The sequence below is a fragment of the Mastigoproctus giganteus genome, chromosome 9 (genome assembly GCF_048544385.1).
Source record: "Mastigoproctus giganteus isolate SK-2022 chromosome 9, ASM4854438v1, whole genome shotgun sequence".
Lineage (NCBI taxonomy): Eukaryota > Metazoa > Arthropoda > Arachnida > Uropygi > Thelyphonidae > Mastigoproctus > Mastigoproctus giganteus.
In genome coordinates this window covers 195,422,612-195,449,928 of record NC_143583.1, presented here as the reverse complement: position 1 = coordinate 195,449,928, position 27,317 = coordinate 195,422,612, and the positions used below count along the sequence as shown (strand labels likewise).

The 27,317-nt window shown below is 35.4% G+C and overlaps 1 protein-coding gene across 4 annotated transcripts in view; it reads left to right on the top strand.

The window, feature by feature from the left end:
• The window catches only part of LOC150080999 (uncharacterized), a 342,313-nt gene that overhangs the window by 108,029 nt on the left and 206,967 nt on the right, over positions 1-27,317 (top strand). For all 4 annotated transcript variants that reach the window (XM_090381533.1, XM_090381534.1, XM_090381532.1 and 1 more), the window contains one exon: positions 19,672-19,835. In XM_090381533.1, the coding sequence (XP_090237659.1) occupies positions 19,672-19,835 (164 nt within the window). The remainder of the gene's footprint in view (positions 1-19,671; positions 19,836-27,317) is intronic.

Below are 27,317 nucleotides of genomic sequence, written 5' to 3'. Positions count from 1 at the left end.
CATGGGGTGGCCATATCTCCTACTGAGAATCATCTCTTCCCTTTGTAGCATCTTGGGCAGTGATGCATCTGTATAATGGCATCCAGTGCTATGTTGCCATTTTTGAATAAAGTTGCTCTGTACCATTTTGTTTCCATTGTTGTGTCGGTGTTGTTTCCTTCATCATTTTTTACCTCATGAGGTTCCTTTGTTATGCTTTTCCCATATCCAAGCCACTCCTATGAGAAGATACAGGTGAAAATCTGACTGGTCCTTAAATTTGCACACCAGTGTAAGTCTGATACGCACAGTATACTCTCTGCTTTTTATAACGATCATATACCTTCTGCTAATTTTACCACCAAAGTACTGCTTAAATCTTAATAAAATTATTAAGAGGATTAGAAAAACATTATGTATTAATAAGGTGTACAAACAAACTGAATACAACATGGGGCGAAAATAAAGAAAGCTGACACAAGAACCACAGGAAACTAACTGATAACGCACATCATCTGTTTACTCAGAATGCAGCGATAAACTTCTGTAGCTTCAGAGCAGTTTGTCGGGTAAGTTTCCCATAACTTGAGGCAGTTCTGGTTTTGGCTTTCATTCCAAATTTTCAGTATCCCTCTCGTAAACTACTTTTTCAAGTTCCAAGTTTGACAAAAGTAACCATTGATATGTATTCTAACACCATTATTAATGCTGCAAGTAACAAAATATCACTTCAGTTTACCTATAAAAATCATTAAACTCATTGGTGTTGAGTAGAATTATCGAAGTTCTCAGCCCTGCTGCCAAAAGTTCAGAATGGTAGCAACAAAAGACTTAAGTAGAAAAAAAATTTTTTTTTTTCGATCCATGAATTTCAATTCTTAATGTGTTCAAGTGAGATGGGCAGACTATCAAACTAGGAGTCAAGTAACTGGCGTTTAACTGTCTGTGTGTTATCAGGGAGGGACTTCTGAGATGTAAATGATGTATCAGTGTTGCCGGGATGCAAAAAATGCCTGCCGGGAGGTGGTGTAAAAGAACTGGTTACAGATACTTATAAAACTTGTTGCAGATATGTTACTAATTCTGTAATTGAACACTCTTAGATGTGAATCGTTGTAATATTCCAAAAATTTCATTACTTCATTCCCCCTTCCCCGTATATTAGTATTATTTAGTTGATATTGTGCTGTAATTAAGCAATAGGCGACTTTTTCAGTGGGCTGCTGGCTATTAATGTGAGAAAGGATTGTAGTGACTAATCGGCTGAATAAAAGAAGCCGATTAATCTGAAATCGGGCAATTTTCTTATCGGTGCAACTCTAATAGTAGATAATCAAACAGGATTCTCTCCTAACAAACCATGCTGTGATTTCTGTATAATTTCATTTCTGTTAAGATGAACCTGCAATGCTTCTTTAACCACTGACACCACTATTGTTATTAACCCTAAAAAAAAAGTAAATCTAACAGTCTATTATTGCTTATGTCACCCTTTGATACTCCTTTGTGAATAGGAGAAACATTTGCATATCTCCAGTCTTTAGGAACCCCTGAATCCAAAGATGCTTTCATAATTATGGCCAGTGGTTTGCTTACCTGTTTTGCTGTTACTTTTATTATAACTGTATAGATCCCATTAGCCCAGGTGCATTATTTACTTTTGGCTGTAGTAGTTTTGCTTCTGCTTTTTCTCAGTTATCACACAATCATTTAGCTCCATTTATAATTTTTTTTTCTGATATTCTATTCTTAAAAACTTCATGCATGAATACAGATGCAGAATATTTAGTTTGTCAGCAACCCATGCAAGGCCATCAATAGTTACATCATTCATAGCTAGTGGACTGATATGGTTCATCATTCATCCTATTCCTTCTAGTGTTGACATAAGGAAAGAATTCTTTGCTACTTTTCTTTTCATTCTTATCAAATAACTTCTCATAATCTGCCTTAGCTTGCTGTAGGATTCCACATTCCAATCATTTTTCTTTTCTGTCGATTGTCTCATCAGTTCATCTGACATTCATTTAGATCTTATCCTTGAACAGTATCTCTTTGTTGGTATAAAAAGCTTAGTAGCTTCCATGATTACTTTCCAGATTGCCACCCATTTAGAATTTCCAGTTGGTCTCTCTGAAAGGAATTTAAAAACTGTCTTCCACCACTATACTCTCCCTTTTCATTCCCATTACCCTTTACAGTAGGTCTGTCTTTAAGTTGATCCCTCATCAGTACATTACAATCACTGCCACCTAGTGGTTTCTTTAACTAAATATTATTCATGCTTGAAGAGTCAATGCTGATAATCAGATCAAGATTATTGTTTTTCTAACATGCTGCTGTAGAAAACAGTTATCTAATAAATACAGAAAATTTCTGCTGCTGTGTGAGTGACAAGCCACACATTCCAGTCAATGACAAGTATCTGGAAAGTTATAAGTTACTGACTGGAACTTATGTGTTGGTTGGAATATGACATTCTGTTCTACTGGATCACTTTGTCTGTATAGTTGTTTGTTGTATTCATCTGTCATTTGACGTATAGCAGACTCCTCCATGTTAGTTTTTCTACTGCTTATTTTACACTAAACTCACTTGACATTGCACTGGCCACTCACATCATCTAGATGCGCTGCCTTATCCCTATGTGCTTCTCAACTAAGAGCATAATTCTCCTACCCCTTCTGTCCTTTCTGTATGCATTATATTGACTATATTTAAATTCAACATTGATTATTTCTGAGTGATACCATGTCTCTAGTATCCCTACTATTTAGGCTTTTATTGACTTAACCAGTACTTCAAATTGATCAAATATGTTTACTGTGTTCCTCACATTAATGTATAACAAGTATACACGCACCTTTTTTTTGCTATTAGCAATCTAATATGGCCCATGAAAACTCGCAACAGGCATCTTTTCAATGTATTGTATGTACCAGTAGAAGCAGCGAAAGAATCACTTTCACTCACCTCTGCTTTTGGCTGCTGTTAATCTGTTAGTCTGGGTAACCCATTGGGCTAGCAGGTTTCCAACCCACCTACAGCTTTGAATGAATTGGCAAATACTCCTGTATCCCATCTATTTAAGCGTATCCCACTTTCAGATTTAATTGTAACTTGTTATTTTTTCTGAAAGTTGTTCTGTATGTTTTAAATAAATCCTCACACCTCTTACTCTTAATATCAGTATTACCAGTGTGTGCAACAGTATCACCTTTTGTGCACTGATCACCTGGTCATATTTCACCTGCTGAATTCACACATAAATCCCTCATGCTCTTTACAACACACACACACACACACACACACACACACACACACACACACACACACACACACACACACACACACACACACACACACACACACACACAGGTATCCATCTCCCTTTGGATCTGTCATATCTGGCTAAGGGTAGCTTTTCCAACAGTGGTACTGAGACCAAGCTGCTTTTGATTTGATGATTGTATTATGAAAGTCATCATAATGGGATATGGCTTGGAATCACTTTGATTTATTGCCATCTGTATCAATTAAAAATGAACTATTTTTCAGAGCCATTACTACCTCTTCTTTCCCTATTTGTGCAATTTCACTAACAATGCCTTGTTTATAAGAAAAATTACTTACAAAACCCTAATTTGTAAGTAATTGTCAATGGCAGTTCTCTCCTGAGGCAAAGCGTCCTACTGCTTTAAGCCTTTTACTTTACTGCTCTAGTGTTGGTGTGATTCTAGTCTAAATTTAAGACTATTGTACAAAACTAAAAGATATGTAATAATGCTGCACTATATCCAGATTATTCGGCAGCAGTAGTACTTAACTTTGTATGCTCTTTTAAATTATATTATGTAATACAGCAGACTCTCGATTTACCTGGATCAGATTAACCAGAACACTTCAAGACTCCAGATAAAAAAAAATCAACCAAAAATCATAAAATTTAAGTAATGACTAGAATATGTATAAACAGATGTTTTGCAAGTCGTAAATAAGTGACAAGAAGCGGCATTATATTGGGAGATTAATGTACCTATTATCTTGCAACTCCCACTGTCTTCGCACCTGCCACTCAAAAAAAAAAAAAAAAAAAAAGGACCAAACGTTTAGTTTGTTTTAGTGTGTCAAGTCGATTGTTGTGTCCCATTGCACCGCAAAAAGACAAATTTTTTTTCGTTTATGTCAGATATGTCAAAATTTTTTTTATAGTAAATATATTTTTTTTTTTTTATTTTTTGTTTAGAAATCGCGAAAATGATGGGTAAACACAAAGGAGTTGCGCTTTCAGTTAAACAAAAACTTGAAATTATTCAAAAGTTTGAAAACGGTGTATCCGTTAAATCTTTAATGATGAACCATCATAATGCTGGTGACCAAACCATACGCAACATCATAAAAAATAAAGGGAAGCATCGTATTGGACATGCGAGTAGTACGTGGTAAGTTTTTTTATCTATCGCCATATTTTGTACATAGGTTGCTGAACATTTTTCGATACAGTTAGTCCCCGACTTACGTAGATTTTTTTCACTCAAATTTTTTTTTTTTTAGGATTGTAAAATTTGAAACAAAACAAGTAATCAATAACGACGATCAAGGCACGCACAAATTGCACAAGTGAGATATGGAGTACCAAGCAAAAAAATAGGAAAGAAGAGAAGAATTCTTACAATTTATAGATTCTTAAGATTCTTACTATAGGTTGTAATACCTCTCGTGTTTGGGGTTTACATAAAAAAAAAAAAAAAAAAAAATATTTATGGGTTTTTTTTTTTTTTTTTTTTTTTAATATGACTGAACATTTCAGTGAAGGGGACACATGTTTCACCATAATAACATAAAAACCCACACAATTCCAGTTATCGGTATAATCGCAAATGCAATAAGATCGAGTTTACTACCATTTATAATTAGATGCACAAACAGAAAAGCCCAATAACACAATAAGAAAGTGCAATTGTTTTTATTGTTTTTTGGAAGTGATCTCCAGAAATGTGCTTTAGTAAAATGTGAGCTCGCATGGGCTGATAATAGTGAGTTTTTGCCTTAACCCTGTGAAGTTCTTTACAGAAAATTCATTTTGAGCGTTATCATGGTGCTGACTAAGAGAATAAGTGACAGCGGTACTAGTAAACCTACCAAGAAAAGGAAGCGATCGATTTGGATCAGAAAATTAAACTAATAATCAAGTATTGCGCTGAATTCAGATTTGTCAATAATAATATAGTAGCAATATGTTATTAGTCATTCCCGAGTTACATAAAACTTGATGAAGTAAGAAGTCCTGGAACGTATCTCTTACGTATGTCAGGGAGGTCTGTATTTTTGGATTAACTGGGAAATCTATTATCTGGGATTTGTTTTTTACCCCTGTCCTGGAAAATCGAGAGTCTACTGTATGTGATAGTTGCATTATGAAAAAGATGTATCTTCACATCTCTTTTCTCATAATTTGCAAAATTTCTTTAATTTTAAAAATAGTGCAGCGTTATATAACCAGTTCTTACAATCACCTTATTTTTCCTTCCCCTAGACTTACAATATCTACATGGATTTCAAAACATCATCAAAACTGGACTCTGAATGGTTGGGTAAATGGAATGTTTTCTCTAAAGTTTTCTTTACAGCTTGTGTCAGTGAACTCGATCATTTTTTGCCTTTAAAATTTACGTGGAGAGAAGTGTTGTTTAATTTCTTATTACAATAACGATCAATAATTTTTAAGTTATAAAAAAGTCAACTTAGCAGCTCCCAAAAAACAGTCTTCACTATAATTGCTTTGATGCTTAATACATATCATTGTCATCACTGTGCCTAAGAGCTGGCATCTGGTTGCAGTGGCTTTCAGGTTAACCTATTTGCAAGTTCTTTAGAATCAGCCAATTCTTTACTTCCATTATTCCAACATCCTACCTGGCCATACTTTGCTATCTGCGACTTGTATTGAGAGAATTGAATCATCTGTTTCTAATGCAGAAACAGATGATCCAGTTCTCATGGATGACTGGTGGAATTTCTAAGGTTCTATTCAATTGCGGCTGTAACTGGCCAATCTCAGGCGAAAAGAGCAAGTTGGTTTTTTCTGTTTTTTTTTAACATAAACTGGGGTGAAGTGTTACTGTTAATTTTGGCACGTACATTTGAGACAATAGAGTTGACACTGCAGCATATATGTATGCATACCTAGGCTATGACAATGCAACATATATGTGGAGTACGTGTCTAGGCTATTTACTGTAAATTTTTGACATAAATTTAGCCATAAAGTTTATTGCTTCCTCCGAAAACTAATGAATTTATTATAAGTTAAGATACAAAAATATAAACAAACAGGAGCTTTCGGGGGCAATGGAACATTATAGTCATAAAACAAACTTTATGACTATTATGGAATCTGATACTAAAGGCCTTATCGCAGACTTAAACTTAATTGAAAACCATGTTAAAGTGAAACCTGTGCTGTTTGAAGCTGTGCTAAGCGAGATATTACTGTATATTCAATGATATATTTTCTGTTTATTTTGTTAGCCACTGTGAATTTGCAATTCACTAATCACAGTTATCAGGAAGTTAATACAAAATAGGTATTGACATGGTTAAGTATTGTTATAGTGCATTTAATCTGGCAGCAGTTACACTCCATTTTGTAACAAATATAGTTGTGCAAAACCTGTCAGGTGCCAGCTTTGTTTTTTATTTCTGGAAAACGTTTTGGCTTTTTTTCTTTTTCTTAATGGAATGCAGTACTTATTGTATGTAATGTTTTGATTTTTAATAAAGAATTTTAGTTATATAAAAAATGCAGTTTTTTTACACATTATTTCTTTTAAAAAAGTATTAATTCTGCTGAAAATTAAAAAAACAGCAACGTTGTGGTCATAAAATATAAACATGAGACTAATAGTCATTTTCATTTTCCAATTCAGAGAACAAAATTTCAAACTTAGGTATGCACACATATAAATGTAATTTGTTGAATTAAGGAATAAGCAGATAAATAATAATAATAATAAAAAATATAATGTGCGCACGTGGCAGGCACACACACATTTTGTACAACTATTACTTAGTGTTGCAAATGCCTCCACCCCATGTCAGCCAACATGCGAATTTCAAATAATTTATGAGACGCTAAAAATGAAACTAGCACATTGAAGCTAAAGGGAGTAATTGTAAATAGTCATTCTGGATCTTACAGGTTCTTTGCATATATAAATCAAAATAAACAAACATATTTTCATTTCCAAAACTTCTCAAAGAAAAGTTTGACAAAAGTTTGAGTAGATATTTAATCATTAATTAATGGTTAATGCACAAGATATTTCAAAGAGACACGTCATGTCTAGTGCAATTGGTGTAATAATGAAGAATGATAAGAAAACTCAAAGAAAGATTTTAGCCTTCCAGTCTATGGATGTGTGCCTAATGTTCATTTTGCTCTTAGGATCAAATGATGAGCAGCCCTGTATATATGATTAAATGTCTGTGCCCCTGCTGTAATACAGGTTGTTTATAAGGTGCCCACCAATTTTATAGAAATCAAAAGGAAAATGTGCTTTTTATGCAGTAACATAAATAAATTTTTATTAATGTAGATTGAGTATCACATTCTATATGTGCACCATTTGGTGTAACATATTTTGTACCATGTTTGAAATGATTTTTGCAAGTGCCCTCTGTATATGTTTATATAAATCCTGCAGATCTCTAACTGTAGTTTGAGATCTGTGACTCTTCTGAGTCAAGAGACCAAGTCAGGGCCTGTTAACTCTGTGTCCAATCCAGCAATTTGTAAAACATTGATTTAGGTATTCCTGAATGATGTTTACATAACCCGAAGAAGCCTCCATCTCATTGAGTCACAGTAGTATTAATAATGTTTTCTGAAATTAGCTATGGTTCTAGAAATTGCTGGAACATGTCCAAGTTGTATGCCCATATAGTGACTCACTCTGCAAAGAAAAAGTACCATAAATCTTAATCTTGTCATGCCTAACCAAAGAGTAATTTTTGGAGAATCTCCTTCTCTCCCTCCCATTCAAGTAAATCAGATGGTTTTCATTGCCCCAGTTAGCATTAGTATTGGCTTACGATGCAAGAAAGCAAGCTTATTCGGCATCAGCCAAAAAAAAAACCTCCTATTTCACTCCTCCATTCGTTTCAAATGCCTGTCCAGCTCAGCCTTAAATTTATTTAACCTACCAACTTCCACAACAAAAGATGTAAGTCTGTTCCACCAATCAACTACCCGCTGGCTAAAGGCAAATTTCTGCACATCTATTCTACAACTATCTTTCCTCAATTTGAATCTGTGCTCCCTCAGGTTCTTAATCTGAGAAAGAGGAAGAATCACATCAGCATTTAGCTGTAGCATAGCAGTGTAGCAGTTCCCATGCATGTAGAAGGTCAACTCATCGCTGGACAGATGTGTTCCATTAAAGTTACATCCCCAATTTGTGGAGTGTGCTCCATACAGATTGCAATCATGCTTTTTGTATAAATCACAAAGCACCCGAATGCGGTAACTTTTTAAGTTTGCTTTTAAAATTTTGTGGACAGTTGATTTTGTCATTCCAAGTCTACAGGATACAATGTGAACTGACATTCTTGGATTTTCCTCAATGAAGTTTTGTACTGAGTCAGCAGAATGCTGGAAGACTGCTGTATGTACTAACAACATGGGCTCAGCATTATCTGATTTTTTTTTTTTTTTTTTAGTAATTAAACTGTAAAGTGATTTCTATGTAGATGTAAGCTTTTTAAATTTTTGTTCAGACCTCTTCTTAATTTCTTTGTACTTCCCTTAAAGTCACATAATTATAATTATTGTATCTTCTTTTATGTTTATTCTTATGGCTTCTGCAATACAGAAAACTATACATTGATTTATAAACGTTAGTAGATGTATTAATAAAAATATGTTTGATATGTATCATTTCATAATGGCAATTCATGCCAAATGTTTATTTGCATCTTTTGTTACAGAACATTAAAAAAAGCCCTTTTCCTTCAATTTATACTTTACAAACACCTTATACAATAGCACAGTTATTCAGATTTTACAATGAAACTATCCATCTCACCATTATAATGTAGGTGGTGACAGAAAGTTTGTCTTTTTGCAGAAAATTGGTCTCCCCTCCCCAATAAATAAAAAAAGTAGTGTAATGCAAATGTCCCCGAAATAGTGGTCTTGCTAAAGTATAAACAAAACTGTATTAAAATTGGAATTTTTGAAAAAGAAATGTTGCAGTTTTCTCTTTATTTTCATGAATGAATTTGTCTGGTGTGCTAGTTGACATTCCAATCTAGAAACGCAAGACAATAGTGCTGATTAAAGATTACTGAAAATGCAGTTTCCATGTATTGTAAAATCAGAAACAGGAAATGCATTTGTCCGGTGTAGATATGATTCTTCAATTTCACACAGCAGAAAGTGCAATATAATCAAACATATGCAAACAAATAAGAATGAGGACAGCATGCAGTGCATAGAAGGAAATAGAAAAATAGATGTAGCATTTCATAGTGGCAATTCATGCCAAATGTTTATTTGCATCTTTTGTTATAGAACATAAACTTCTTCTGAGTTGTGCTAATTATGCAGATGTTCAAAAATAGTTGTGGAAGAAACAAGGCATTGTTAGTGAAATTGCACAGATAGGGAAAGAAGAGGTAGTAATGGCTCTGAAAAATAGTCCATTTTTAATTGATACAGATGGCAATAATCAAAGTGATTCCAAGCCATATCCCATTATGGTGACTTTCATAATACAATCATCAAATCAAAAGCAGCTTGGTCTCAGTACCACTGTTGGAAAATGACTACCAGGTACAATTAAATACAGTTAATGATTGTACACTTTCCTCTATAAAATGTGAAAGCATATTCCTTCAGAAGCTATCTGGCACTTAGTGTTCCCATAAACTGGAGAAATTAGGGTATTAAAAGAGGAGATTGAGCACTTAGTGGTAATAAGCTCCTTGTCATCTCATTAATTAGCAAACTGAAAAGGAAGCTGAAGTAAATAAGATTTTGAAACGTGTACTTAATGTGTTGACTTAATATGTTGGTTAAATGTATAACTGGGCTGGTAGAACAATGGCACCTTTTGACAAGTCTGTTTATAGAAGAAGCAAAAAAAGCCATATGAGCCCTTTTTCAGAGTTATCTTCAAAATGGAAAAATTAAAGTGATCACTAGTGAGTGAAGCTGACTCATGACCAAATCCAGTATTTTTTTTTATTATGAAACCCCCCCCCCAAAAAAAAACGAAAGGTATCAAAACCTATAATACTTAGTACTGTTCATGTGTTGAAGCACATGGGGAGGGAGGGGATGCCAGAAACTTTGCTCTGGTGACTAAATTGTTTTTACCACTTCAAGCCTCCAATAAGCAAAGTGGTGGTATTGCACTGATACCACCTAGTGTTAGTATTAATTTGTATTATTATATTATAGTATTGTATTATTAGTGCTGTTTTATATTAGTACTAGTAGTAGTACCGTGCATGGGTTGAGGAAGAAAGGGGGCGGGGACAAACTTTGCTCTAGAGACTAAACATGGGCTTCACCACTTCACGTCCAAGAGGTTTGAAAGAAGACAAATTAATAATTGTAAATTAATTACCATAGTAATCAGTTTACAAAATAGAAGTAGATTCTGATGTAATCATAGGGATTTCTACTTCAAGTTCATGAAGAGTCTAGAATAAGAGGAGATGGTTCTGTCCATTTGTTCAGTGAGGAAGTACTTTATTGATTGTTATGTACATTCGGGTTATTTTAAGAAAAATTTAGAACTGCAAAAGCAAGTACAAGTAGGAAAGTTGAAATGGAAAATAAAATCATATTATTATGGTTATATTATGTTTCATTTATTGCTAAAATAAATTATTTATACATATATACTTATGCATTGTAATAGTTTAAGTAAAAAAAGAAAATTTAAAGAAAATAAAATTTATTTAAATTTTAAAATTTTAAGTAAAAATTTAAAATTTTTGCATTCACTTTTGTCCTCATCATTTTCTTCTTTTTTTTCTGGAAATACTCCTTTAAACCATCTCTGTTTCCGAGTGGATTTGCTGTCGCTGGTTAAATTCTATCTTTTTCTTGCAACCGCATAAGAACTGCTGTTCTGGGATTTCAATTGACTAGATTCGGCCTCTAGTCAATCAGAATCAATTGACTAGATGCCCAGTGGAAAAATACTTAAAAGTATTTTTCTTCTGTTGGTAATTTATCTGCTGGATTCAATATTATTTATTATTATTTAACATTAGAAATGCACATTTGGATTTTACAACTGCTAGCTTGGGGGGATACAAGGACTAATAGATTAACAGCAGCCACTGGCAGAGGTAAAAGAGATTCTATTCGAATGAGCAGAAGCCTGGAAAACAAGATGCAGGATATTTCAGAGACTTCTGGGAATCATTGCAGTACAAGTAAACACATGGGTTGTGTTAGGGTAGCCAAGAATAGGCACAGGTGCATGTATACTTGCATGTACACCAATGCTAGGAGATTGGTAAATAAATTTGATGAATTTGAGGTATTGTTCAAAGCATCAAAGGCGGATATTGTGGGGATATCAGACGTGGTGTCACACAGATATAAGGAATACAGAACTGGAATTTGGCGAGTACAACGTCTACAGAAAGGATAGACAGGATACGAAGGGAGGAGAGGTTATGCTATTAGTTAAGAAACACATAAAATCCAAGGAAGTGAAGCCAGTCGACATCGCTGGACAGTGCAGTGTCGAGTCAGTTTGGTGTGACATAAGCATTGGGAAATCAAAATTGAGAGTAAGAGTGTGCTATAGCCTAATGACTCTGATGAGTATAATAAGAAATTGTACAGGGAAATAGAGTGGACTAGTAAATCAGAGAGTCTTATAATGGGGGATTTTAATTTCGCAGATATTGAATGGAATTTGTGGGTTGGTCAATCACACACTAGCAAGGCTTTTGTGAATTTATTGGATGATTGTTTTCTACATCAGCATGTTCGGGAGGCAACTAGAGGGAGTAATACTATTGATTTGATTATCAGTAGTGATTCTTCATGCATTCAGAATCTGCAGATAAATGAACCACTAGGTGGCAGTGATCACAGTGTGCTGAAGTGGGATTTACTCAAAGAGGTAACTACCATTAGGGGTAAAGGGAAGGGTTATTGCTTTCGTAAAGGCGACTACAATGGACTGAGACAGTATTTAAGTTCTATACAGTGGGACCAACTGATGATGATACCAACAGCAAATTCAAAATGGGAAGCATTCAAAGAACTTATCTTGGAAGCTACTAGGCTTTACATACCAACTAAGAAATATTGTTCAAGGTTTAGGCCAAAATGGATGTCAGATGAACTAATGAGGCATATGGCAGGGAAGAAAAATGCATGGGATACTTACAAATTAACACATGACACAGAAGCCTATGATAGATACAAGTTGATATGCAACCAAGTTACAAAGGAGGTTAGGCAGGCGAAGGCAGATTACGAGAAATCCTTGGCAAGGGATGCAAAGAAAAACAGCAAAGAGTTCTTTACTTATGTAAACTCTGAAAGTAAGGGGATGAATCAGATTGGTCCACTTGATATCGATGATTCAGCTGTTGATGATCCTGCTCAGGTAGCTAACAAACTAAATGAATATTTTGCATCGACATTCACACATGAGGAGTTATTCAGCGAGGGGAATGCCAGAGGTGTATTCAACTCTAGCAGTAAGCTAGAGAATCTTGTAATAACTGAGAGCAAAGTGGAGGAGAAATTGTTGAAGATAAACACAAGAAAGGCACCTGGGGTGGATGGGATCTATCCAGTTATATTAAAGGAGGCAGCAAAGGAGGTAAGCAAACCCTTAGCCATAATTATGAGAGCTTCCTTGGACTCAGGGGAGGTACCCATTGACTGGAGATGTGCAAATGTGACCCCAATTCACAAAGGAGGATCAAAGGCTGACACAAGTAATTATAGACCTGAGAGTTTAACTTCTATTCCAGGAAAATTAATGGAGGCACTGGTTAAAGAAGCACTGCATGATCATCCAGACATGACTTCAGTTATAGCTCAGATACAGCATGGTTTTGTTAAGGGGAAGTATTGTCTGAGCAATTTGATTGGTACTATGATGCAGTCACAAAAGAACTGGATGCAGGGAATAACTTCGATATTATATACTTGGATCTTAAAAAGGCTTTTGATACTGTTGCACATGGAAGCCTGCTGCACAAATTGGAGCAGTGTGGCATTGGAGGCAAATTGCTGCTATGGATAAAGGGGTGGTTGAGGGGGCGAAGACAGAGAGTGGTAATCAATGGACTAATGTTATTAGTGGAGTCCCTCAGGGTTCAGTGTTGGGTCCATTATTGTTTTCTGTATTTATAAATAATATTGTGGTGGTATATCAATCTTAATTTCCAAGTTTGCAGATGATACAAAGGTTGGCAGAGTTGTTAAGGACACTACTGACGCTTTGCTGCTGCAATAGGATCTGGAAAGGTTGAGCAGATGGGCTGAGAGGTGGCAAATGAAGTTTTACATTGACAAATGTAAAGTACTACATATGGGAAACAGCAACCGCAGAGCAACGTATCAACTCTTGGTACTACACTGACAGTGGTAGAGAATGAAAAGGACCTGGGGGTAATTTTGCAGGCAGATATGAAGTTCTCTGAGCAGTGCAGATAGGCTGCAAGAGTAGCTCATGGTGTCTTGTCAATAATATACAGGAATTTTTCTAGCAGAGATAAAGAGGTGATTATTACCTTGTGTAAGGCATAAGAACCTACCAGATGTCAGGCCACACCTTGAGTACTGTATACAGGTCTGGAGGCCTCATATCAAGAAGGATGTAGAGCTGCTGGAATGAGTACAGAGAAGGGTAACAAGATTAGTGAATGGAACAAAGGATTGCTCTTACGAAGAAAGGCTTAAGTTTTGCAAATTACAGTGTCTGGAGACTAGGCACCGACGAGGTGATCTGATAGAGGTGTATAAAGCCTTGAATGGCTTGAGCCTGCTCAATGCTGATGGGATTCTTCCTCTTGCTCAGAATAATCACCCGAGAGGTGATTATTCTGAGGTGATTATTGCCTTTAGCCAGCGGGTAGTTGGTTGGTGGAACAGACTTCCATCCCTTGTTGTGGAAGTTGATAGCCTAAATAAATTTAAGGCTCAGCTGGACAGGTATTTCGAACGAGCGGATGAAGTGGAAGTTTTTTTTTGACTGAGGCTGCATATGGTTGCTTTCTTGCATCATACACCTCTACTAATGCTAATGTGTGTACACACCATCGAAAAATTATATTCTGTAAATGCCTAGGAGCAAAAATTTCATTTGGCAGTTCATTTTCAAATTTAAAATTTTTTATTGGCAGGTTTTGCAGTATTTTTGATGTTGTTTAAGATAAAGAAATAGAGGATGTAACAGATGTTTTGCAGCATCATTTCTGTCAGTTTCAGCATAAGAACCTACGAGATGCTATTTTGAAAGAAGGAAGAATCAAAGTACAGCAATCCTTGGTTGAGGAACTGACAAGTACAGAATGAAAAATGAAATATAGCAAATTATCCCAAGTCATTCTTGGAATTTGTCAGAAAATATTAACCAGGTGCTGTGGGGGGAAGAAAAATCCTGAATTTAGATCTTTCTGGTGCAGTTTTGGAAATACCCTTGACAGCTCAGTCTGAACAACAGTACCATTGTTATAAATAAAAACTTTGACTCAGCATTTCTGAAGATCTTTCTTGGAGCAATCATAATTAGTTTATGTGTAACTGACAATCAAAACAAAAAATCCATAGACAGAAAAACCCTTGTTAAGCTAATGCTTGAAAGGTAGCATACTATACTAGTAAACAGTTCTATTAAATTTAATTCTAGTGCAATGTAGACTTTAGAACACTTGCTTTTTCCAGACAGCCCCTCTTTTTATTCTTTTATTTATTTTATTTATTTATTTTTTTGTGACGGACTTCTTTTTGACTCCCCTGTTTTGGCCCAAAAATCTATATTTAATTTGCTTGCAGTTGCCTGACCTCCAGTTTTTGAAAGTCAGAAGTTAACATTTGTACAATAGTGAATAACAAAATTTATTTAATTTTTGCATCATAATTTTCATCATTGAGGAGACTACTATTAGTAATTATTTATGCTCCATAATGGAAAATATTTAACTATTTCTATTTAACTGTTTCTTATATATATTTTATGTGCTGAATACAATAATGTTATTGGTTTTTCTCTAGTATTGTCAATATTTTGATAGCATTTGAAAGTTTTACATTTTGTGACATTATAAGAGCATATGAATATTGTGAATATAATGAGAGCCAGTATTTATGTTATAAGCTTTTTGAAGTATGCTGTGGCTATCAAATGAAGATACGTTATCTACAAACTCATTCTGCTGTGTTTGTGGTTATTATATAGGCTCAGAGCAGGTGCAGCATAACTTTGTCAGTTTTGGAATGCTCCTGTGTGATCAAGACAAGCTGTGGGCATCTCATTTCTGCTGTGGTAGTTGAAAGAGTATGCCTTTTGCTAACCTCAAATATGGAGAGAGCCCACAAACCATTATGGAAACTACTACTTTTGTATGGTGAATATGCCACAGTTTAAAAAGTCTGTGGATTGAAAACTTGTAGTGTATCCTGACATATCATCCTCTATTGCTTTGATGCAACACAATGAAGACTGGCCAATTCCAAATCCATCTTCCAGAGAAGAGCTTTCAGAATTGTATGTGAATTTTTGCATCATAATTATTTGTCAATGTTAAACTGAACTTTAACATTGACAAATGAAAAGTACTACATCCTATCACTTAGGGTGTAGAAAATGAAAAAGACCTGGGAGTAATTTTGCAGTCAGATATGAAGTTTTCTGAGCAGTGAATGCAGACAGGCTGCAAGAGCAGGTCACGGGGTTTTGTCAATGATATACAGTGGGGCCCCAACATCTGATGGTAATTCGTTCCACAAAACCCATTGTATGTTAAAAATATTGTAAGTTGAAACCAATAATACATTGATTTCCTGTAATTCATTCCCCAACAACACATAAAATAAGTATTTCTTGCATGCTATACTTCATTTTTACATTAAAAATGAGTTTTTTTATAAAGATTACTTAATAAAACCAATAACTTAAGTCATAAAACATCTTAAAAAAAAAAAAAAAAAAAAAACAAAACGAAAAAAAAAAAAACAAACAAAAAACAAAAAAAAAAAAAAAAAAAACAACAACAACCAGACTTTGAAGTGCAGAGCTGATGAAATCAGTGGTGCTGTGGTGGTGGTGGTGGTGGTGGGACTATATCAAGCATCACACATCTTTTCAGTCTTTTGTTGCTACTGGCAGAGAAACTGTCCGAATGGACTGATTTTGACAACTTTTTTGTAGCTTCCTGAAGTCCAGTGTCATTCCATAATTTTCTCCAACTCTTGTAGCTCCTCTGTTGTTAGCACCCATGCTAACGATAAGGATGTGGAGGACCTTATCGACACCCATTAGTGTTGATAAGGTCCTCCACATCTTCTTTGCTAACTTCCAGACCCATTGATTTACTAAGAGTGACAATATCATATGTCAAAGCACCATCATCTTCAAATCCTTCAACGTTATGAATAATTAAAAGCCAGATCTTTTTCCAGGCCGAATTTAAGCACCTGGTGGAAACATCATTATAAGAACTTACAATCAGCCTCACACAGTCCAGCATGTTGAACTTTGACCTCCAAAAATCTTTGAGGGTGAGAGCATTTTCACCAGAGGCCGCTGCAAAGCAACCTACGAAAATTTTCGTGGTGTAGATTTTTTTGAAGTTTGCAGTCACTTCCTGCCTTCACAGGAAGCTTATTTTTCTCAAGATAACTCATCACTGAAGGACAGAAAAGTTCAAGCTCCCTTTCATTGAAGACATATCCTATAACCCAGGTCTTCTTGTTACTGCGCCAAAACACTCCCAGCATGCATTTGTCGACCTTTTGTTGTTTAAATACTGTGGAGGTATTAGAGTGATAGACAAGCAAAAGCTTCAGCTTAAAATTTCAAGAGGCATTGGCACCCAAAAGAAGAGTGGGCCTATCTTTTATAAGCTTAAGTCCAAGTAAACTAGCCTCGTCTTTAGTGATGTACGTGTTCCTGGGCATTCGCATCCAGAAGAGGCCGATTTTGTAAATGTTAAAAACCTGCTGGGGAAGATAACTCTCCTGATAAACTAACTCTTGGAATTCAGTTTTAAAGGTCTCAGCTGCTTTTTTTTTTTTTTTTTTTTTTAAGTGCTCGAACCAGCCTGTGCTGGCTTTAAAGTCTTCAAAGAGCACAGCACTGCCACTGGTTGATGGAGCTTGAAGTTTCAGATCGTCATAGATCTGAAACAATTGTACGAGTGATGTTCCACATGCCACACGTTGAACAATAAAAAAGATGCTAATTGGTTTGAGAACAATTGTACGAGTGATGTTCCGTGTGGCACGCATCTGAAAAGTTCCACCCACGTATCATTCCAGCTAAATCAGAAAGCCACGGTACCTGCAAATATCATCGGTCCTTAAAATAAAAGATCGTATGGATGGTTCCTGAGAATATTGGATGTTGATGGCATCGTAGGTCGAGGCCCTTATTGTACAGGAATTTTGTTAGCAGGGAAAACGAGGTGATTATCCCTTTGTATAAGACAATGGTCATGCCACACCTTGAGTACTGCGTACGGATCTGGAGGCCTCCTTTTAGGAAGGATGTAGATTTGCTTGAGAGTGTACACAGATGGGCAACAAGATTGGTGAGGGTAATGAAGGGATTCTCTTACCAAGAGAGGCTTAAGCTCTGCAAATTGCAGCAACTGGAGACTATGCACCTGCGAAGTGATCTCATTTAGGTGTATAAGGCCTTGAATGGATTGAGCATGCTGAATTATGAGGGATTCTTCCACTTGTTCAGATTACAAACCTAAGGGGGCATGAATTCAAATTGAGGAAAGACAGTTATAGAATAGATGTGCGGAAATTTGTCTTTAGCCAGCGGGCGGGTAATTGCTGGAACAAACTTCCATCTGTCGTTGTGGAAGTTGATAGCTTAAATAAATTCAAGGAGGAACAGGACAAACTTTTAGAGGGAATGGTTGTGTGAATTTTTTTTTTTTTTTGGCTGAACTACATAAGCTCATACACTTGCTTTCTTGCATCACATGCCTCTATTACTATTTGGTAAACAGGATAATTGGGATTTTGAATCAGAATCATATTCAAGTGCCACATTTCCCTAATCAGCAAGTATCGGATGACTTAGTAAATGACTTCATCTGGAACTACTGCATATAGAAAAGACAAGTCACTTATATTTGTTTTTAAATCATTATAGAATCTTTATTCCATTGTTTTTGATTGATTGGTGTTAATGAATAAATTGCTATTAGTTACAATCCAGGAGAGTGGCATTTTTTTATAGACAGCTCAAGTAAAAGTTTGGAAGATGTGTTACTTTACAGTGGGAATATACACCCATAAATTCCTCTTGAGCACTCTGTTCATATTAAAGATGGTTTTGGAAATGTGAAGCATGTTGTTAGAAAAGATCAAGTATGACCATTATATGTGGGACATCTGTGGAGACTTCCTGATGCTTGAGTGCCTTCTGGTTTTGAAAGTGGCTTTCACTAAGTTCCCTTGCTTTCTCTGCCTCTGGGACAGCAGGGCAATATATCAGCACTATAGAAGAGAATGGTCTGCCAGAACTGTTTTGCCTGGTACATACAAATGTAGTAAACAGTCCCTTTGTTACAAGAAAGAGGCTTGCTTCCCCCACTCCATATCATGCTGGGACTGGTCAGACAATTTGTTAAAGTGTTGGATTCTATCCTCAAATGATATGTACACTATGTGTTTTCAAAATTGTCTGTTGCAGATATATATATATTGGTAAAGCAGATATTGGCTTCATAAGAACTGGAAGATAAAATGAGCGATGCTGAGAAAAATGCCTGGCAGTCATTTTGCCATATAGTGAATGGTTTTCTTGGTAACTTTAAGGGTGAAAATTACAAAGAACTATTTGAGACGTTGATTGAAAATTTCAAAAAAATGTGGTGCAGAATGTCAGTCAAGCTCCATTATTTGTACTCTCACCTGGATTTTTTCAGACTAAATCTTGCTGATCTTAGTGAAGAGAATGGGGAAAGATTTTGCCACAATATACAGGCAGTAGAGAAACATTACCAAAGAAGGTGGGATGAAGCTATGATATGCAACTATATATGGTTCTTGGTTCAGAGTAATCACAGTGACCACAAAAGATAAACACATTCAAATGTACATTTTTAAGAAAATTTGTTTTGATTAATCTGAGGAGGGATTCTGTTTTTTAATTTGATTTTTTTTAACTTGCTGTTAACCTAATTAGACATTGTTAATAAATCTGATATAGTATTATTGCACATTTACTTTTCCTTCATTTCTGAGGAAACCATTGACACTATGGAAAAACTAGGTTTGTTTGTTATTTGGTTTTTAGAAAAACTAGGTTATATCTGGAATCAGCATACCTAAATTCATAAAGAAACCAAGAAATGCAGATAAATAGGACCCTTTTGAAAATTTTTTCATATTGTTATACATTGTCTGGGTTTTAAAGCAGAGAATTTTATAATGCTTTGTTTGTGTCATGTATATAGAGAATAAGCCCTTCAAGGTGACAAAAGTAGAGCCATGGAATAGTGTAAGAGTGACTTTCAACATCCCACAGGAGGCTGCTCAACGTCTACGACAATTAGCAGAACGGGGGGACAGAGCACTTCGAGATTTGGGAATATTATCTGTACAGATTGAAGGTGATCAGGTAATATTGTTTTACTCAAAGTCATATATATATATATATATTTTTTTTTTATTTATAAAAATTCAGCCAGTTCTGTTTATATTTTATGAAACTCTCGTATTAACTGCTTGGTTTTATTGTGAAAACATCAGTTGGTTAAAACATGGAAACTCTCGCCCTCCACCTCCTTGAAAGTGCATCCTTTCTTAGTAGTTTATCATTAACTAAAACTGAATAAAAACATTAAAAGTCAGGAGCTTGCATAAAGAACTTTCAAATTGTTGTCTTCATTGTTGACTTGATTATAAAGGTAGAGAAGTTGATTTAAATGATGGTAATATTGAGAAATCACCTAGTATAGATACCATTACTCAGCCCTATAATTGAAGAAAATGTCTTTACATGTCTGTATGAATGAAAATTCATTTGCTAATTTGAAGTTGAAGTTTAAAAGGTTCACTTGGGGATATTTCTGCTTAAACTAATAAATGATGAATGATTCAAAAATTCTCAATTTTAAATCTGGGTTGGCAAATTTGAATAATATCTGCTTTATTAATCTGTAGGCAAATGTCCCATATTAAGGCAATAATGTGATCAGAGTTCATTTTCGAAGTTTTATTTTTCATGTTTTTTTTATGATCATAGACTCTTGTGCTCGAAGTGGTTGGATCGAATCTGGATAATGATGTGCTTCCAGTATTAATAGCATCACAATATTCTGTAAACAATGTTATTTATTTTTTTAAAATCTTTTTTCTGAATTTTGATAAATTTTATACTTACCAATCATGGTATATAACTTGTTGTTAAATGGAAAGCCTTTTGATTGTCAGTGTTTTTGAATAATTGTATAATATTGCACTGAAATTGGCTTTGCATACTCCCAATTCTTAGGGTTTACAATGGAAAATCTGTCTTTTTGGCTCGATTTTACCTGTTCTCCGTCTCACTGTTGCAATGTAGAGTTTCTTTTAAATTTTTTTTTTTAAATTTGGCAAATTCTTTCTTCTGTGAACATTGTTTTATTAATGAACATGGCCATTATAATATTAAATTAAAATTAAATATTAATGATATTAATATTAAACATTAATATTATTAAAGATTCATTTTCAAAGAAAATATATATGCAATGGAAACTTGTATTAACAATAACAATAACACAGCCCTCCCTTGCCAGTATATTAGTAAAAGCTGCCTTCCTTGTCACTCACAGTTATAAAAGACCAATAAGAAATGAGTTACAGAAACAATATCATGAATGTCAAACATTTATAGTTACTTTACTCTAAAATATATACATACAAAAAAAAGTGCTAGTGTAATTCTGTCAGTGTTGTGTGCTTTGGTTTATTGCTGATAAACAGTGAAGTGTTAAAATTTCAGAGTGAGTTTGAGGCCAGAATGATGCACTGATAATCCATGGAAAGTTGTGAAATTGATTCCTCATTTGATATGACTGTTAATTAATGCCAGTGGAGACCAGTGACTGGCATCTCTCCTGCCTAGAACATCTTAGACATTCTCTATTGGATTGAGTTGTGGAAATCTGACTGGTCATTCCATATGAACTATATTGGTTTGTAAGTGAATTTTGTGAAGCCATGTATTATCATCCACTGAAGAAAAGTCCAGACTAGTTTGCTCCGGTAAGAGGGTGAACAAAAGGATATTCTCAATACCTGCAAGAACATATGTAAGAGTTTCCCATAGGAGTCCATGTAAATCTGTGTATTGTTATTGACAGTGATTCTAATCTGCCATAAACCATGACCTCATAGCTTGGCTTTCTTGTTAATAAGATGAAATCTAATTCAGACTGTATTTCAGCTTAATCAGTGAAAAGATAGCCACCACTTTGGCAGTGGTGGCTATCTTGGTAATGCACAACCTTTTGTAAAAGGGTGCACATGACTTTTTGTGAGTTCAGACAGACTGTTTTGTTTTGTGAATAATGATTATTTTTTTCTTTTTTTATTCATATTTAAAAATATATTCATTCTTTATGTTTTTTCTTAACTTTTGAACACCAGGTGCATTTGAACTTTAGTAAAACATTTTACATGGTCTCTCATGAATTGTTATCATTCCAAGTGGAGCAAGTTGGAATTATGGACAAGATCCTTGTTTGGATCATAGGATGGTTGAAGGAGAAGAGTTGGGAGTAATCGTAAATAGACATCACAGAATGCATTTATGACTTTTACTATCCTCCATTTTGTTATATTAGTGGCCACAATTAAAATGTCTTTGTTTACACTTGTGTAGAGAGTGATTTAATGGTGAATGAAGTACATCCACATTTGGCAGGTTTATTCTTCACAGGATGCAGAACAGAATTGCACAAAAACAAGAAAAAGATGGAGGAAATGTAACCATATTTGGCTGGTATATTCTTCACAGGATGCAGAACAGAATTGCACAAAAAACAAGAAAAAGATGGAGGAAATGTAACCATATTTGGCTGGTATATTCTTCACAGGAAGAAGGGTGGGGAGATGGAGGGTAATAAAAATCTAAGTACTTCAACCTGTGCAGAATGTAATCTGTACTTCATTTCTTAAAAGAATACAGATTATTCTCAAATGTTTTGTATTACTTCAAATACCATCTTCTGTGACTGTAAAGATGGCAGAATAAATTAAAGTTGATAATTAAGTTGTACAATTCTTTCTTTAATTAATTTTGAGCTTGCTTAACAATTGTTGCTAATCAATTAATAAAGAAATTTTAATAGTTAATTGTGATAATATTCAGAGATCAGATGTTAATAAATAAGAGAAAATGATAAATACCAGCATTCTGAATTGCTATCCTTATTATGCCATCAGCTTCACACACTAAAAGATTGATTATTAAGCTTTATTTATATGAATTATTAGTTCTTCTAAGGTTGCAGTTACTCAAAAACTGAGGTCATGGTTTTAAGTCTCCTGAAACCAATCATGTCAAGCCCTCTATGAGGACTTGATTCTGAGATATTAAGAGATTTACATCAAAAAATAATCTCTGAACCTTTATTATGCTTGCGATTTTGAGGGATTCAGGCTTAATTATCTATCTTGCAGTTATTCTTTGAGACATTAGCTGCATAGATGGATTAAGGATTATGTTAGAAGTGATAGTGAAAGGATTGTCCTGAAACCCTGCTTTTGTTATTATTTGTATTATTGTTATGACTATCAAAAGCTTCTGTGTAAAGTCTGTTTTTATGGTGTTTTTGAATTGTCCTAACTCCAAGTGTGATAAACTGGATCTGATTTGGTCATATGACTGCAGGCTATCTATCTGTTTTATGCTTTTTTAGCAATTTCCCACATTGTAAGTTATATACATGGATGTTTTGTGGATAGAGCTTTTGTTGGGGGGAAGAAAAAGGAACAGAGTTTTAATGAAATTGGTCCTGGTGAATCTGATATCTATATTTCTTTGCTATTTTCTTTATCTATTAACTAATTTGGAAACATAGGGGATGCTAATGTGCAATCTTTACAGTTCACTGAAGAAGTGGTCAGGAATTACCACAAAACTCCTGAGAACAATCTGCATTTTTTTAAGATATTAAGGCCGATTATACTCAACAGGTTGTTACACTTAGAATTTCATTTTGATTTTTTATTCTCCCTTTTAATTTCCCTGTGTCTCATGCCACTAAAAGACCAAATTTGGGAAATTTGGAAGGACACACCTGCCACATTTGGCAGGTGTGTCCTTCGGAGGACGTGGAAAATAAAATTAGTTCCAAAAATCAGCACCAGAAGAACTATCTGTTTTGAATGATTAATTTTTTATGTGATCTGCTTGTGCTACAAATGAAGAACATGCTATTAGCGCCAGTACAGTAACATTGTCACTTTGAATTACGAAAAAGAAGATAAACACTAAACCACCAAATATTCAAAATTTTTAAATATTGGGTAGCTAACTAATAAAATAGGTATATAGGATAATAGGTCTATAGGAGCAGAATAGCACCTTTCCAAGTTCATCCTTAACTGCAACAGGAAATTGCTGCATTTGTTACATGGTTAATTGGTTTCCCCTCCCCCATAAGTCTTAGTGATATTACTACATTAGCCCCTATAGTATAGTTATTTTCTATTTTCACTTTGTTTGATGTTTTTATTTAATAGCATTATCGACAGTGCATAACTCGTGGCATGACTGTTTGTGACAGACATTATCATAACATTAACAGCCTGGTACCTCTTATCTTGAATGTTGATATTGGATTTATCAGTCAGTACTCAATATGTGCCTCAATGTAATTACTGTACCTCATCAGTACCTCACACTGAATAACAGCATGGCCAATTGTAGAACATAACATAGTGATAATGACATCCCTCACTTGCTGTGTAATGTTCAGGGCTGGTCCTGAACATTACAATGCTTTCCATACAATGCTTTGTACAATCAATGCTTTCCATAGCATTCCCTGACCTTTCCGCATCCTCCGTATTTGGTGGCTCACGGGCTCGAACCCCCGGTCTAATCAAGAAGCGTGTGCTACGCACTGCTGCTCCTGCCCACCTGGCTGCGGAGGCACCATTGATATTGTGGACCACAGGGTTCCCCCATTAGCTGCTATTGTACATCTTGTGGTGAAGCTTACACAAAAACCAGCCATTTGTATATAGTGTATTGGGTGTATAAATGTAATGACATGTTCTGTTGTAGTGTTGTTGACCAGTACCTTACACTTACTAGGTGGGAAGCAGCAACACCTGGTCACCATGTCCTACCCCCTGTCCCCGCCATGAGGAGGTGGCCAGGATGTACTATCATCATGCTGCGACAACCTAGGACAAAGTCCCTAGAGAGCACAAAAGTGAATAGTGAAATTGGAGTAGAAGGAGGAGTATGGGAACTGGAAGTGAGATAGAAAGAGATAACAAAGAGGAGGCTCAGATGAAGGGATCCATCAATAGAAATGAAGAGAAAGAAGTTAAAGCAAGACCAAAGGAAAGAAGAGGAGAGTGCTTCTTTAACATATATCTTTATAATCATGTCCTAAATCGTCAGGATCCAAAAAGAAAAGTTCCTCGATGAAGATTTCATCCAGAAAGACAATTCAGTTCCAAGGTTAACAGTGTAGCATCTTTGCTGCTAACAGATATTTACACTCTGAGGAAACATCTTCTCCCCCTCCTCTTCAGGAACTATCATCCTGGAAGAGGAGGAGATGTTCCAAAGGCACACGAGAGCAAATCCACTTGCAAATGTGTATAATTAATAAGATACCTTGAAAGGAATCGACGCTTATAACTAATTTCATTCCAGTTGGTCCTCATAGCAGGGAGGATAGCTGGGAACATAACATTGACTTGCAGAGAATTTTCCAATGTCTTCCTAAAGTTTGTTGAGAGTAAGATAACACTTACTCTCAACAAACTTCAAGACAGATTGAATCCCACAAGTAACAAGAGTAGGGTTATCATGACTAACACGCTGATCGATTAAAAGTCAGTTAATATGTTCAGTGTCTTCAAAAAGTGAAAGTTCATTATGACCCAGGGTAGACACATCAGTGACACAGAAGCAATTTTTTAAAATATTTAAATCACCCAGTTAACTTCCAAGAGTGAGATCTGCATATTTTACATTTATTTACATTCCTTGTGAGGACACCAACCAGAAATAATCCCGAGGAAGGAGCTCAGGATGTAATGATATCCTAAACAATTATTACTCAACATTAAACAGAATTTAGAACTAATTCTATCACAGAAGAGATACCTACTGGAACTTACTGTGCAGAAATTGAGGCTCAAAGTTCCTCTCTTCTCTCGATGGCATGTACAGCAAACTAGTTGAAGAGAATGAAAATATTCTTCGTTAATATTAATTCTGGTTTATTGTTCCTGGTGAAGTTATTTACAGTTATGTTCAATTCATGTTGTGGATCATGGTAATATTGGCAATCATAAATAAGATGATCTATGGTTCATCAGAACCACAAAGACACGAAGTTGTAGTTGAAAGGCCCAACTTAAAAAGTTTACTGTTGAGGCTGTCATGCCCGGTTAAAAGAGATTGTTTGAAGGCTTGAAGAAAACCAAAGTAAATCCTTTTTAACTGTCGGGAGAAACTCGTGGATCACACTACCAGCATTAGCAGAGGTCCAATTTGTCTGCCCTTTAGACACAAAAATGGTTCTCAGTCTTCTTTTTTTTTCCTGAGACATAGACATCAAATCCAGTTGAATATCATCAAGTGCTACTGCAACATTTCTCTTGAGGTGATATTTAAAATATCTGAACTGTTTCTCATAATGCATTGGTAGCTTACCTAATAATACCTGCAGGACCAAGATAGAAGTTGCCCTGCACGCTCGAGACATCATCAATAACGCTGCTCTCTGTTCTTGCAGAAGTTGTTTTATAATTGCTGATTTATTGGCCCTGTACACCCTGGCACCAGCACAACATGCAATGATGAATAAAAATATGCAATTATAATGTAGTCTCAATATATGGCTCTTTAAGCCTCAGTTCTGTGTTGTAACCTTACCTTATCTGGTTAAAATGATGTTACATTTTTCCTCAAGGTATTTAGGATATGCAAGAAATTCATGTCATCATTGGCATTAGCATTAGGGTAACCTTTGTGGGAATTCCACTTTGGTGGAATTCCCACAAAGGTTACCCCACATGCTACCTTGAACTCCTCTTAAGGGGTAATATCTGAATGGGATCTTCTGAATGTATCAGAGGATGAACTGGTCTCTGAATTAAGCAATCAAAATGTAGTCCAGGCAAAAAGAATTATCATCAAAAAAGATGGAGAGCCTGTCCCTACACGAACAGTCATATTGACATTTAAGTCACCAAATCTCCCCAGAACTATAAAAGCTGGATATCTCAGATGCCATGTTCGACCGTACATTCCCAACCCAGTTCGGTGCTTTAAGTACAGGCATACGACGCAAGAAAGCAAGCTTATGCAGCATCAGCCAAAAAAACACTCCCATTTCACCTCCCCATTCGCTCCAAATGCCTGTCCAGCTCAGTCTTAAATTTATTTAGACTATCAACTTCCACAACAAAAGATAGAACTTGTTCCACCAATCAGCTACCTGCTGGCTTTTTTTTAGAATAGATGTAGAATAGTTGTAGAATAGATATGCAGGCAAATTTCTGCACATCTATTCTACAATTGTCTTTCCTCAGTTTGAATCTGTGTCCCCTTAGGTTCTTAATCTGAGCAAGAGGAAGAATCCAATCAGATCACTTCGCAGGTGCCTACTCTCCAGGCGGCCCCGAGTGCCAAGCGAGTGACTAAAGCGATTCTATAGTGATTTGAAAGCGATTTTCTTAAAAGAGCAATTGATTGTAGTTGAACGTTAGTTTCTAATTTCCAAAGTTATATAATTTTGCTCTTCTAAAGTAAAGAAGTCAGCTTACTCAACAGAAAGGAAAGCCACCTTTCTTCTTGTATACAAAACTAATCTACTAATGCACTAACACTAACAACCTTATCGCTTGGTCACTGGTGGCA